General features: G+C 33.9%; 1 protein-coding gene across 4 annotated transcripts in view; it reads right to left on the bottom strand.

Annotated features, from left to right (window-relative positions):
- The window catches only part of LOC143252771 (inorganic pyrophosphatase-like), a 38,606-nt gene extending 28,899 nt beyond the window's left edge, over positions 1–9,707 (bottom strand). For all 4 annotated transcript variants that reach the window (XM_076505435.1, XM_076505436.1, XM_076505438.1 and 1 more), the window contains exons 1-2: positions 9,474–9,707; positions 6,035–6,150 (exon numbers count right to left, since the gene is read on the bottom strand). In XM_076505435.1, the coding sequence (XP_076361550.1) occupies positions 6,035–6,150; positions 9,474–9,534 (177 nt within the window). In that variant the 5' untranslated portion in view covers positions 9,535–9,707. The remainder of the gene's footprint in view (positions 1–6,034; positions 6,151–9,473) is intronic.
- Between the last annotated feature and the right edge of the window lie 5,809 nt (positions 9,708–15,516).

Below are 15,516 nucleotides of genomic sequence, written 5' to 3'. Positions count from 1 at the left end.
GGCACCAGGTATCAGGAAAAAAACATTCTCCTGTCAGATCCTGTTAAAAACAATCAGAAAAATAGCAAAAGAAGCAGGAGATAGATGGTGCAGCAATTCATAGTGTACATCATCAGGTCCAACTAATGTACTGCCAGACCAATGAAGGGCCAGTTTGAGTTCCACCATTGTAAAGGGATGATTATAGTCATAGAGACAATCAGCTTTAAAGGAAAGAGGTGATTGCTCTGCCCAAGTCTTGATGGCTAAGAATGTGGAGGAAGAAGCAGAAGTGCTAAATACCTGGCAAAAGCTTTCACCTAGTATATCAGCAATGCTGCAGGTATCAGCTACTTCCTGGCCATCAGAAAGCAAGATCCAGGGGGGCAGAATTATATTGCCCACTGACCTTTTGAATCTTGTCCCATATGATTTTGGAACTGGTGGTAGAAGATATACTGGTTGTGAACTTAATCCAAGATTCCTTCTGGCTTTGACGTCTTACCCACCGAGCACGTGCACGGGCCTGCTGGAAAGCAGTGAGGTGCGAATGTGTGGAATACCTATGCAAAGTATCCCAGACCCATTTTTGAGCCTTCCATGTGGCAGGCAGGATTCCACCATGGACGAGGATATTGTGCAAAATGTGTTGAGGTTTTAGGTATACACTGAGCAGCTTTTTGTATAATACAGTCTGTTACTGCTGCCACACAGTCTTCTATTGATGGCTTACAGACAATGGCAGGATTAAGTTCTGCAAGAGCAGTGAAAGAGGGCCAGTTTGCTTGATCCAGCTTTAACTGGGGCACATACATCAGGTGGCATCGACTACAGCCAGTCTCTCTCGAAATTATAGGAAAATGATCACTGCCTCATGGATTATTGTCAACTCTCCATGAAAAACAGGAGAATAGTAAAAGGGAAGCAAATTGAGAGATCAATAGTAGTAAAAGGCTGACCAGGTGCATGAAAATAAGTATAAAAACAGCTATTGAAAAGAGAAAGGCTGTGATGAGAGAGCATACGCTCTACAGAGTGACCCCTTCTATCAATATCAGCACTTCCCCAGAGGGGATGATGTCAATTAAAGTCCCCCAGGATTAAAAAGGGAGACAGCAACTGTTCAATGAGAGCATCAAAGTCTGATTGATCATAGGTTTCTCCAGGCAACAGGTAGAGAGAACAAACAGTGATGGTACAACCCAAGGAAACAAGAATGGCTACAGCCTCCAAGGGTGTGTTGAGTGGCAAAAACAGGGTAGGCACATGCTGATCAACCAACAGTGCCACCCCTCTATGCACTCGTCCATCACACAGCCTGTCATTTATGTACAAAGAAAACTGCCGAAAGGTGACTGTATTGGCAGGTTTCAGAAATGTTTCCTGTAAGGAAAGACAGGGGATGGTAGGAAGCAATCAGTGTTTTAATGTCATTGAGATTAGAACATTAACCTTAACAGTTCCACTGTATCAAGGGAACCATTTTTATTTATGTGTAGGCAACTTGGGTCGAGAAGCCTTCTATTTATGACCACGTTTTTTTTTTTTCTTTATTGTCTTTATTCGAGGAAGGTGTATCAACCATCATGGACCTGGCCCTGGATCGACTGGGCAGGTCTTTGGTGTTGGAAGAGGATTCCTGTGACTAAGGACATGAACAAATGATCGTTTTGCATCTTGGGGTGGGAAAAGAAGATGTACCTGAGGAAATGTCTGTATCCAGAATGAGAGGAAGTGGATCTTGGTATTTGCTGGAATGTATGTTAGACACAGAGATGAGTGTTGAAGTTCATTCACCAGCTTTTTTAACCAAGGAGGTCAAGAGACTTTTCATTTGTTTTGAGGATGATTCTTTTGGAGGTACAGAGAGATCCATCTGCACTCCCACTGTAGTAGTGGAACGAAGTGCAGCAGCATGTTCCAAGATGAAGTGGTGGGCAGCAACTTTCAAGTCTCAGGGTAAGTAATGTTGTGAATTGTTTTGAAATGCTGCACCTCTTTTTCTTCCAACCGTTTAGGGCAAGAATAAAAGTAGGACAGGTGAGAGCAATTGCAACTGATGCAATAAGGGTCCATTCCACACTCAAAGGCATCGTGGTCCTTGCCACCGCAACGAGCACACATCAAGGAACCACAACATAACGTCTTTGAGTGACAGAACTAACACTAGAAACATTTGAGCAATTTTGGAATGTATGGCTGTACTCAGCAATTAAGATAACCTGCCTTGATGGTGGCAGGTGGACATGGTGATGTAAATGTCAGAATGAAGACATTGGTCGGCATAGTAATTCCATCTTTGCGAGTGAAGATATGCCTCACTGCAGAAACTCCTTGGGTGGAGAAACCAGTGAGAATCTCTGACTCGGGAATGTTCCTCAAATCCCTCTCAACAATAACTCCTTGTGATGAATTCAATGCAGCATGAGGTATAACCTCAATAGGTATATCCACAATTGCTTTTGAAAGCAAGATGAGTTCATTGCATTGAGATGTGGATGTTTCCACCAGTATGTCACCAGATCAAAGCTTCTTTATTGACTTTGGTGAGACAGCAAGTCCCTCTTGTCCCTTCTGATTGAAAAAGGGAGATATTTGCCCTAAAGGTGTATCTGAAAGAGAATGTTGTATAAGAAAATGAGGTACAACAGGTGTTACATACGTTGAAGATTGCTGTTCAGAATCTTCAAGATGGGGACATTTACTTATGGACTTTTTTTTTTACTATTTTATTTAAGTATATGTTTGGAGGATCCATAATAAAAAAAGGAATATTTAGGTGCCCACTGATCCCACTCACCATGGACACACTACAATGCCAAACAAGGACACTGCAGCAATGCTAGGGTTTCATGAGCACTATATCCAAACACCAGCATCAGATACAATGTTCACAACACCTGTTGAGAAAGTTCAACACTGGTACTTGGTTGACCCTAGCCCAAGTGGACCATGAATACACAAACTACACAATTACCACAAAAATAAGGAAAGTTGGTCACATAACACCTCCAAACCCAAGAAACCAAAACAAATTTTGAGATTACAATTAACTGCAAAGGTGAGAAACAGATGGCAAAAGAATTGCAGATATGGATATATCCCCTTCTCATAAGAGACCTAGAAACAAAGAACTTACCTAGACTTAATGGGAGAGAGAAAGTCCAACAAACATGCCAACAACTCCAACTCATGATACCACCATACTTAAATGAGAAGGCAGAAGACTTAGAACAACAAACAGAAGAAAGAGGGTACAATGTGTATCTATCCCATCACTTAATAAAACAGTGGATCTCCCAACATGAACCAGAAATTCAATGAGAAGGAAAAACCAAATAGTCCCTCCCCCACCACTAACAAGAAAGGAGTAGACTCAAAAGGAAGAAAGAATAACCCCAGAATCTCACAAGTTTAAAGGATTAATTAAAAAAACAAGAAACAGGATCAAAATCGTACTTGTAAGAAGTTGACTTCATAAAAAAGTGTCAAGAAACAGAATCCAAATATACCCAAGGATCAACAACAAAAAAGGAAACTTCAAAAACACTAGGAAAAATACCCCAGGCCAAACAAATGTCTCCATCTCTCAGCAGATAAAAACATAGACAGCCCCAACTGAAAGTGACTCTCCCCAACTGTAGAGAGATGCTAAACGACAAAGGAGAAATAGCGAAGGTCAGATTAGCCACATTGCTGACAAGAGTAATATGGGAATCCACATCCACAAATACAGTGTTAAAAAAATTTAGTATAAAAATCTCAATCCATAATGGGATGATGAGTAACAGTTTATTGGAAAAAACTGACCAACAGTTTGTTGAGGAAAAGTATTATATTACACTATGTAACAAAATTTTTTACTTTTTCTTGTTCCTGGACAGAAAGTATTATTTCTCAATTGCTTATGCCTAAAGTAAATGGAAAAGATCAATTTTTATCTTCAAACTTCACTTTTGTGACCTGGGTAATGAAATTTTCAAATTTACCCATTTTCTATAACATTCCAGGTAAGTTGCTAAGTAGCTGATAAAGAATTTTCTGGGAATGTTGTAGAACTTACGAGAACTTTCAAGTACCTTTTAGAATTTTCTAGAACTCTCCATAGTAATATATATATAGGGAGCTCACCACTCACCACTTCAGTTTAATTCTAGCTGCATAGGTGAACACATAGACCTATCTGATTTTATCAGAGATGGCATCAAGAAGCTGCAAGCGTTCTCCAGACACTTTCTGCTACGTATGTGGCCAATGTATCAAGACAAGAGCGAAAAAGTACTCTTTGATAGCATCTGCTAAAATGTGTGAAACCTAGAAGGTATATTTCAGCATGCCTGTCAGGGATCAAGACAAACCCTGGATACCTTTCTTTACCTGCGAGCACTGCAAGAAACTCTAGAAGGTAAGACGAACAATTTTTGCTTGCTTGAATAGTAAGATTTTATATTATACAAATTTTAGACCTTTTAAAATTTAAATATAGTTTAATTTCCAATAGTATAGAAAAAATATCACATATAAAATATTATGCATGAACCTTTTACACATTAGTTGTGGATGAAATAAATTTATTCTTCATAATAACAATTTTATTTTGCTCCTTTGCAGAATGGTACAAAGGTGAAAAGAGAGCCATGAAGTTCACTATCCCAAGAATTTGGCATGAACCCACTAACCATTCAAGCAATTGCTACTTCTGTATGGTGGACCCTTCCAAGAAGGCTTTACCAAGTTTCCCCATTATCTTTGCCTTTGGGACAGCAGGGACACCACAGCGTATTACAACTGTGGGAAGGCACAATGTCAAGTGTGAGCCACTAGTGGACCTCCAGAAGATGTTCCCACCAATGCACATAAAAATTTGACTCATGAAACAATTTGTCACAGCTCTTGATAAGGAGTCTGCAGCTTAAAGTACTTTCAAGACTTCTTCCCTAAGCTGTCTGAGGCAAAGGTCAAAGCTGATGTCTTTGATGGACCACAAATAAAGATGATCCTGGAATGCACAGAATTCCCCAAGAAGCTCAGTAGGAAGGAAGAAAAGCTTGGGGCAGCTTTGTCACAGTGGTTCAGGGCTTCTTGGGCAATCACAGGACCAAACATTATGTGGTACTGGTTGAGGTTCTGGTGAAGAACTAAGAAAAAATGGGCTGCAGAACGTCCTTGAAAATCCATATTCTTAATGCTTATCTTGATAAATTCAAGGAAAACATGGGAGCATACTCAGAGGAGCAAGGTAAGCACTTCCACCAAGGTATACTGGACTTTGAACACTGCTACCAAGGAGCGTATAATGAAAACATGATGGGAGACTATATTTGGGGGCTGATACGTGAAAGTGATTTACATAACAGTTGTAAATCTATAAAAACTACTTACTTCTAAACATTTTTGAATAACTTTAGTATAAATACATGTAAATCTTGATTTATATGTTGTTTTATAAAGACCTTATGTAAATGATAATGTACAAATTTGCTCATTTTTACATAGAATATATGTTAATTTCTAAATTTCATTATCCAGGTCACAAGAGCAAAGATTGAAGGGAATATGGCTATTTTTCGCACTTTTACAGCATAAGCAATTAAGAAATAACACATACTATCCAGGAACAAAATTTGTGTTACATAGTGTTAACTGAGGGAGGTGTTAATATACAGTATCAGTATAGAGGGTGCATTGAAGAGACTGGAGAAATTTGCTACTCAGATATTGCCAAGGACATTTAAGTGAGGTATAGAAAAGAATGAAGCATACGAGACAAATGCTTAAATAGGCAAAGCTGATGTCGAGGAATAGCTATATTGTCAGTGCATGGTAAGTACATTTTGGAACTAATGTATCTCATTACAACTAAAATGAATATGCCAAGCCTAATAAAGTAAAGCTGTAGTTTTTCTCAGATAATGAGTGTTCACTTACCTTCTGATTAAGGATACCTGAAATACAAAGTAGTGGACAAACACAGAACTGCATAACATGTATGCTTTATTGAAATAAAATATGTAAATGAAAGGTTTATCCAAATCAAGAATTCATATCAAATTACCTCCATTTTAGCATTAGTCCATCGTGGTACCTCAACAACCATATTGTAAATGTTGTTTTTCTTGTCAGCAAATACTGGAATGTCATGAAATGGTGATATTGGGCCAAATTCATTACCTTTAAAACAATTTGAAAAAAATCAAGAATCAAAATAAATTTTAATTGAAAACATTGTGCAAACACTATTCTGCTTTAAAGCACTTACCACAATATTCAAGTTACAAAGGCTACAAAACATGTTACTGTTTAAAAATAATAAGGAAAACAAGTAGCAAGCCTTAAATTTATTTATGATAATATTCACACTGTATCAAAGAGATATACATGTAATGCTTAAAATGTTTAAGTGACAGATGTATTTTCATCTACTGGAACTACTGATTAACTACAACAATTTTAATGCTAACATATTTCAAGCATAACCAATGAAAACAATATTTTTCTTGGAAACAAGCATTTAATTAAGCATTAGTTGGACTAAAATAATTTAGTAATTCATAAATTTTAGAAACAATATTTTTATTCATATCAACAACTGTTCTGTAATTTCAACTTCAGAAAGTTAAATTTAAAATAGACAAATTGTACAGATTCATAACATTTATATTTTTAACACTGTCACACAAATTATAGGTATGTGTGCATTTATGATACATTTATTTAAAAAACATAAAACAAGCTTTGCTTTAAAAGTAATTTTAAAAGGTCAGTTCAGGTTAAATTTATTTTCTAACAAGGCAAAAGCCTAGCACACGAATGGAAATATTTGATCATTTTTATACATGAAACATAATGGAAAAGAAGAAAAGGACAGACCATGTTCTTAATTGTTCCTCCCTCAACTATATAGTAACATTTATCTCATAATCTGAAATGCTCCACTAATTTTCTAAACAAATGTAAGTTATTTTTACACTTTAACAACCTAAAAAAATAAAAACCACCAATAGTACATTAAAAAATTATATACTGGAGTTGGCATTCAATAAAGCACCACCATTCATCTTTCCAGGATCTAAATGTTTGGTTTAGTTAAAATACAAGCCAAGTATTTTTTAGAATTCTCCACAGTTTAAATTAGAATCTATGTATGATACAACCAGGAACAAAGTGTCTTTCCATTACAGCCGATACAATAAACTTGATAAGCTGTATTAGGTTGTATTAACCTTACCAAAACAGTTATATAAAGATTCAGCCATTAGTACAAACATCTAACTTGAATTCAGGGAATGAAACTCTTGAATCATGCTTTGTCATTTCAACTCCAAGTAAACTAGCACTGTACATGTTCATAAATAAGAACCAGGGGACAGAGAAATTAACATCAAATGGGAGCCAAGAGGAATGCATTACCCCAAGTTGAGTGTCAATGGTTCTGTGCAAGAATATACAATATATTCTCACACTGAATTAGCATTTATAGTAATAATAAAGTTATTTCCAAAATGTTCGAAAGAGGTAGTTTGAAACTTAAAATAATTGCTGTGTGGAAAAACCAAAAAATCCTGTCTACATGTGATACATCTAATATTGAAATAAATGTTGAACTAAGCATCCTCTAATTAAGTAAAATAATCAACAGTGTATTATTAGTCTGCAAATGTACATGCCCTATAATCTCTTACTGTCAGCAAATTTATCAAAGTTATTCTTTTGACTGCAAGTTTAACATATACTGTACATGCTCAAATATTATCAAAGACCTGAAAGAGAGCTTTCAATTAACACGGAATATTTTTATATGGCAAAAGTAAGTGCATTAGCTTGGGTTTTCCAAATAACGTGATAAATTTATGTGCAAATAAATATTAGAACAATTCTAGAATTCTTCTACTACCCCATTACAGCAATGTAAAGGTGGCTGGAAATAACCTTTCAGAATACATTCTGGAAGTTGGAGAATTTTTTGGAGTGGTGGCTTAATTAAAGAAAGTATATGCATATTTAACTTGCAAGTCACTTTTAATTCCACTGGGTCATGCTGCCATCTATAGGCCTGTACAAAAATCATAATTCATAAATAAGTACTATGCATTCAAAAACCTGTAATCAGTTCCTCTCAACATGAGCAATTTAAAGAAAATACAATTGCAATCAAGAAACAAAATGTGACTGATAACTTCAGATGACTGCCAAGGGTTAAAAAACAACAACTCAAAATGACAGTAAAAAAGTAACAGATCTACTACATGTTTCAAATGATGACAAATCACAATAAATGTCAGGAACAGACACTACAAAACTATCATGTGATAGCCAACCAGCAGTTTTAAAACCTTACATGCAAACAGAAATGTTTATCACTCCTACGAAAAGTGGGGCATAATAGGCCCCAGAGCAACTTGAAAGGTTATTAATATTAGGCTAATAAATTTGTATTTAAATGAATCAAATGAAATGACAATTTCATTTAAATACAAATTTATTAGCCTAATATTAATAACCTTTCAGGTTGCTCTGGGGCCTATTAGGCCCCACTTTTCGTAGGAGTGTTATAGGATAAACTGGTTGGTGATAAATGAAAAAATCTTAATGCAAGTTGTTAAACATTGTGCAAGAAATGTTTCTATGGCAAGGGTGGATTTTCCAATTTCTTTAAAAGAGTACATAAGGTCTAGAACATAATTGAATATTGTTGCATATTCTATTATCTCCACAATGCAACATATCCATCATGATGGACAAGGAACAGATTGTAACACTAATCTTATATTGTCCAAAAAGTGCTTCAAAGCCACAATAATGACTTCAGTCAAGACCAAACATATTTCCAAGTATACTAGTGCAAGTTTAATTTTCAAGATAAGCAAAATATACATTGTGTCAAAACCAAGAAAGTATTAACTATTTTAAATACCAGAACATACTAGCATGCACTACTATGACCTTTGTGAAGCAAAAGTCAAAACAGGAAAAATGTGAAGATGTAAGGAATGGGTTACAAAAACAAGTTTATCATGGTATGTTCTCAGAAATATATAAGTTGTGTGGGTAGAATTTTAAAATAAAACATAATTTAACACAGATAACTTGGAAGTTGGATACTTCCTTAGAATAATTGAATAAAGGAATTTTGTTTGGTATGGGTTTAATCAGTTGTGAGAAACAAATCTGTAATTCAAATTGTATGTTGTGCTTTGCATATCTTGCTATGTTTAATATAACTTTAAATAAATGAACAAACAAACAAAAATAACAATAACATAATATTGCTCAGTGACTTACTTCTATAGAACGTATACTACAATTTACAGGGCAGTATCATGTTTGTTCCATTGATTTGCAAAGTATTACGAACGAGAAGAATTGCAAACTCACGATACGATTATGTTACTGGTTATTTAGAAACTTCAACCTGAAGTTTACGCAAAAAAACGAAGTGTGGAATGTAATAATCAAAAATATATATATATTAAATATATTAATACGTAACTTACGAAAATAAACCTTGTATTGTAGCGAATTTGGACGACCTCTTTCAACAACTGAATAGGACATTTTCTGCCAGTGAATATTATTTTGACGATACTGGGGTGCCTATGAAGTATAACAACAACAAAATAAACTACACACCCTCCAATCTTACTGTTAATTACTGTTATTCTCAACGAGAATAAGCACACAAGTCTCGCTTATTAACTAAGTTCCAGTTAAAGCCGCTCTTTTTTGCAATGCAGTGCCATCTAAAGGCATTTTCATTATTTTTAAAGGTATAAATAGAAGAATAATGCTAAAGCAAATAATTATTTAAGTAAAAGTACATTTATATATATATATATTTACAGCATAACAGATTCAGAATTGTTCGCTATCTGCTCGAAAAAGAATACGAATATGTTAATTACTGTAAGCTAGAGCAGGGTGGTCGCTAGCCACCGGTTCATAGAGGTCAAACATGACCCATGTCTCTGTGTCAAGCGTCTGGTTGTTTGTTTGTTTGTTTTAATTAAGCACAAAGATATGCAATGAACTATCTGTGCTCTGTCCACCATGGGTATCGAAACCCAGTTTTTAGCGTTCTAAGTCTGCAAACATACCACTGTGCTTCGAATCAAAGATTTATTGGATCGCATTATATTACCCTTCCCACAGTAAATCTCGCTTTGCATCTTGGTGCCGTAGGTGGGTTATAAGAGTGACAATAAGATACAGTCTTTGATTAGATAAGCGCACAAGTTAGTGTTGGGCAGTTTAAACTAGCTGTTTTCCATTTAGTTTTTGTTTCAAAATTATGGACGGCTAGTGCTCATGATATAAATGTGCCGTTTATAACAAAATATGAATAAATTAAATGGTATCATAACAATATATTTATTTGTGGAAGTCTTTTCAAATGTCTTTATCAAAATACATGTGTAACTTTTGGAAATTAAACTTTATCGTCTTTCATCATCAACTGTTGTTGTCGTGCGCATTTTTTTTCCATATTAAAATGAACTAAGATTGTCAAAGAAATATTGCAGTTAGCTAGAACCATTCGTGCCAGATTTGGAGGTAGGAAGTCTTTAGTTTTCAACACATATGATGCCATAAATGACAGTCATGACCCAGCATGGCCCGGTGTTTAAGGCATTCGATTCGTAATCCGAGGATTGCGAGTTCGAATCCCCGCCACATCAAATATGCTCGCTCTTTCTGCCGTGGTGGCGTTATAATGTGACGGTCAATACCACTATTAGTTGGTAAAAGAGTAGCCCAAGATTTGGCAGTGGGTGGTGATGACTAGCTGCCTTCCCTCTAGTTCTACACTGCTAGCGCAGATAGCCTTCGTATAACTTTATACGAATTTCAAAAACAAACAAACAAAGAATGACAGCAAATGTAATTGCCGCAGAATTAAACTGAAGCTGTGACCAACCTTCAACTGTAGTAATTGTAATGTCTCAATTTTGAAATCCGTATCATTTGTAATTTTTCAAATGTGTACGTACTTAGTAATGATTTATTAAAAAAGATGACAATTTATTCAATTCTTTTCTATGCATGTTGAAAACATTCCGAATCTCTTGGAAAATGTATAATTTTTATTGTGTCAAAAACATACTGAGAAATATATTGGTTTTTTATATATGCTAGCATTGCCTAATTACTGAATTACCAAAAAGTCAGTCACTTGAACTGGAAACATTGTTGACAACATTAAATTTCAAGTTAACAAAAAAAAGTATCACATTGGTTGAATAATAAACGGTTTAAAGTATAACAACTGATACAACACTCTTTTGAAAACGAGTTCTTAATATTTAAATGAGTACTTCTGCTTTCAGTATGAACAAAGTTCATAATTAAGGCATTATAATTGCTAGAACTAAATGATTTAGGTTTTATGGAAGCTAGTTAAAAAAGAAGTGATTTCGTTTCAAAAAGTTTTATCGACTGACCACTTTATGTTAAGAAATAAATAATAGCTGGTAAGAACAAAATAAAGAAAGCTTACTTGTGGAAAGTAGGGACCGTGAAAGACTGTTGCTGGCTGCACAACAACAACTCCACTCCAGGCCACTGGCGATAGACATGTACAATTTGCTGATCCCATGATTTTTAAAACCAATTTCTACATAAGGATAGTCTTCTGAGTGTTTCAGGTATGTCCATATATCGATTTAATGAGAAAACAAGAGAATGATAGAAAAAAAAACAACCTATAATTTGATAGTAAGCTATGTGATGTGTAAAAATTAATATGGAACAATTATCGTCATGAAAGGTTATTTATGTTTTAAATTAGAACAAGGGTTAAAATATTAATGAAATGAGCATTTAAAGGTTAATTAGCAGTGATATTCCTCTTCTTAACATATGCATAGCTACATAATTGAATTATATCTAAGTTTTAACTTACGAATCTTAAACGAAACAGAAGAACTTTGGATACTTCCTGCATTTGCTGTAGATCTATTCGTAAACAGGTAATAACAGACAGATGTTAACAGTGAAATGAAAACATTAATATGCTATTTTTGCTAATGTCGAATTCGACATATGTTGAACCGTATTTTAAAGAACGTAACCAAAAACAGCTGAAGCAAAACAATACTTAATTATATCGCTTGCTATTTTTAGTTTCCAGCTGATTATAGGCAATTTATAAATATGGTAAGCATCTGTAATTACCTTTCTGCATGACACTTGTTTTAATATTATATAGAGAAAAATTGGTTATCAATAGTGCGACAGATGACGTCCTACGAAATTAACAGGTTTCATTTTGCGAAGTCAGCAGCCTAAACCTCTTTCACATCTTTAAAGGCAACATTCAACAGCATTAAAATAGTCGAAAAGTTAATATGCTAACCACACAAAATTAATTGATAGCAGGTGAAAAATATATATTATAATAGCATTTTTTTCGTATATACCGTTATGCAAAGTTTTCATTTTATAAATTCATAAAATCAAAATTTTAAAACTTTAAAGCCAAAAATGATAGATGCAAATCCAAAATATCAGAGTTCAGAACTATGTTCCCACGAAAATTGAAATTCAATAGTAAAAAGTATTCCAAAGTGTTATAATCTTCAATTGTTTTTTTTTACATCTGTTACATTAGACGTTAACCACTATCTTATGTTCTAAACATACATTGCATAAAACGTTATAACCGACTTAAAAGCACTTTTTGAATCATTTCATATTTTTAACATGCGAAAAGGGACATTAGTTTTAGAAATGAATAGAAAAAATGATCCTTTTGAAAGAGAAAACGATTTTTTTTTCTATTTCAGAGCGAATCCATACTTGAATAAGAGAGCAGCGAAAATAGAGCGTCAAGCTTTCTTTACCCTAAAATATTAAACGTATTCAAATTTACATTCTATAAATTGAAATTTTGGCTAAACTTCTTCCGGAAGCTATATGAAATCAATCTCTGTTCACTTTGGAATTTCAAGTAGAATACTGCTTATTTGTCAGAAGTCAATACCGACTTCCGTTATTTCATGTATTTTATGACAGTTGGATATGAACGGTACATGGCGACGTATCGTTAACTTACAGAAACTTTGATACTCCATTCTCTGGACATCAGGTGGAGCAGTTTGATTCTCCGCTCTGAAAAGAGCGTCTTCACGTTGAATTAACAATAAACATACACAGTGGGGACAGCTCGTGGCATAGGTGGGTATGTGTTGCTTCTTTAAGAATAGATTTTCCACTGATTTTAGTGGAAGGTATGCTTCATATTGATTATATGTGTTGTTGTTATGCGACTTCTCCCTTTCTTCTAAAACATTTCATATAATTGAAAATGAAAAATAAAGCTGAACACAGAAGTTTTAATAACATTCTTTTTAAATTATATGTTTTGCCAAAATCAGAATATTTATATCACCATTATATATTATAAATGGTGTTTCTATTTAATATATGGATTTTGTTAAATGAAAAAAGAATAAGAGGAAATTGTTTCTTTTCCATATAGTTCAACTTCTTGACGTTACTAACGTTTCTAAAATTGCGTAAATAGGCTTTTGTTTGCTTGTTTACTGTAAATACAAAGCTACACAACTGGCTACCTGTGATCAGCCCACCGTTGGTGTCAAAACCCAAGTTTGAGCATTATAAACCCTCATACTCACTGCTGAGCCACCAGAGGGGGAAGGACATGTAAAACAAAACGAAGGCCCAAAGTCATAAATTATATTTTTAAATAACTAAGATAAGAACCAATGCAGATATCACGACTCATAGACAAACTGCTCTAACTGTTGTAAGTCAGAGAATAAATTATCAGAGGAACTAGTTAGATATTGCAGATCCTTTTATATGGAAATGTAGTAATCAGTAATCGAGATTTTAGAACCAAATAGTACTTTTATGATATTCAATGAACGATCCATTTATTTAAATATCCTTTATCGACCACACGCTCCATGTAGCATATTTTAGGAACAGATGCTGTTGTTTTAGTCACAGCTGATGCTAAACACATCATATGTATTATGTAGTGTGGTATAAAATATATTTCGTAGTCTAAAGAATTTAAATACTGCAAAATTGTTGTTAACTAAAAAAAAGACTCTGTAGAATTTTGTTGACTAGTTATCTAACAGCTTAAAATTAAGAACGGATATACACAGTTAATCATTTGTGTATGAATCTCACCAGCTAACATGTTCATTCTTTCAGCTGTGGGGACGCTATAATATAATGGTCAATACCGCTATTCGATTAGAGTACCCGAAGAGTTGTCGGTATTGGTATCGATTACTTCTTTTCATTTTAACTATCATTTCTAAATTAGGGTAGCTTTGAAGGAAATTCACCAAACAAACTTTTTGTGCATAGCTTTGTGAGAAATTGTTTTGAAAAAAAGTTGTTATTTGCTTATTTGCGATTAAAATTAGTTTTTTAAGGACAGTCATACCTATGTATATATAAAGTAATTTCTTCAGCAAACTATATCATTAATAATTTTGAATGTTTAGTTTGTTTCTATTTAACCGCAAAGCATCACAATGGGCTATTTGTGCTGTCCAACTACAAGTATCGAAATTTGTTCTTTACCGTTGAGCCACTGCAGGTATTTATAAATGAATTCAATAAATAAGTTATTTATTACTCACTGTTTCAAAAATATTTTGTTTGAATAACAAATGCAAAAAAAAATATATCAGGTTAAATGAACCCATATGATGGTATCTTATGCATCGCTCTTATCTTTTTTACTTTCTTTACAGTAATGTTTATAATTCATCCATCATTTGGGAGAATAAAAATATGAGAAATACTTCCTGCAAGAAAGTACAATTTAGCGTTTATTGAAGAGGGCAAATGACTTGAAATGTCACTTTCTTAAAAGAAATGCGTCCTTCGTTTTATCTTCCACTGTTGGCAAATTCTATCATATTTAGCATGAAGTTGTACGTTAAGTTGAATCTTTTCAAAGAAGATCAAAGAAGTTAAGACTTCCTATTTTATTTGCCATTAATACACATTTGTTGATAAAAAAATGGATTGTATGGCCAATGTTCAAATACATTTTTGCCCACCTTTGATGAGTATTTTTCAAATAATTAATCACAAAAAATAGTGTATAAAAATGAAGAAGAGGCGTAAATTATTAAAATAACATCAAAGTTTCTGAATTTTCCAGAATTTATAAGTTGTATTCCTGAAAAAAAAAGGTATATTATGTTATTACGTATCATATCATGCTAGCTATTAAAGCATATGAAGATAGTTCAAAGCGTTTGTTACAAAAATGATTATTATGACCATTAATGATAATTTACCACTGCACATAAAAACACTGAGCTCTTTTTATCTGGGAGGTAAGGCTGAATTCATAACCACTTCATAGAAAAAACGATTTCTTATATTAAAATATAATGCAGGTTTTATTTGAATCCTTCAACTCGGATACTCTTCAGTTAATGTAGTTAAGAGTTTTTCACGTTTGTTACGATTCTTGTTAAAATCTATAATTCCTTCAACACAATTTTATTTTTCATCTTGAAACATGTTAGTAGTATTGTTTGT

The sequence above is a fragment of the Tachypleus tridentatus genome, chromosome 6, assembly GCF_004210375.1.
Source record: "Tachypleus tridentatus isolate NWPU-2018 chromosome 6, ASM421037v1, whole genome shotgun sequence".
Classification (NCBI taxonomy): Eukaryota; Metazoa; Arthropoda; class Merostomata; order Xiphosura; family Limulidae; genus Tachypleus; species Tachypleus tridentatus.
Note: the sequence above shows the minus strand (reverse complement) of the source record. Positions and strands in the feature narration are given on the sequence as shown.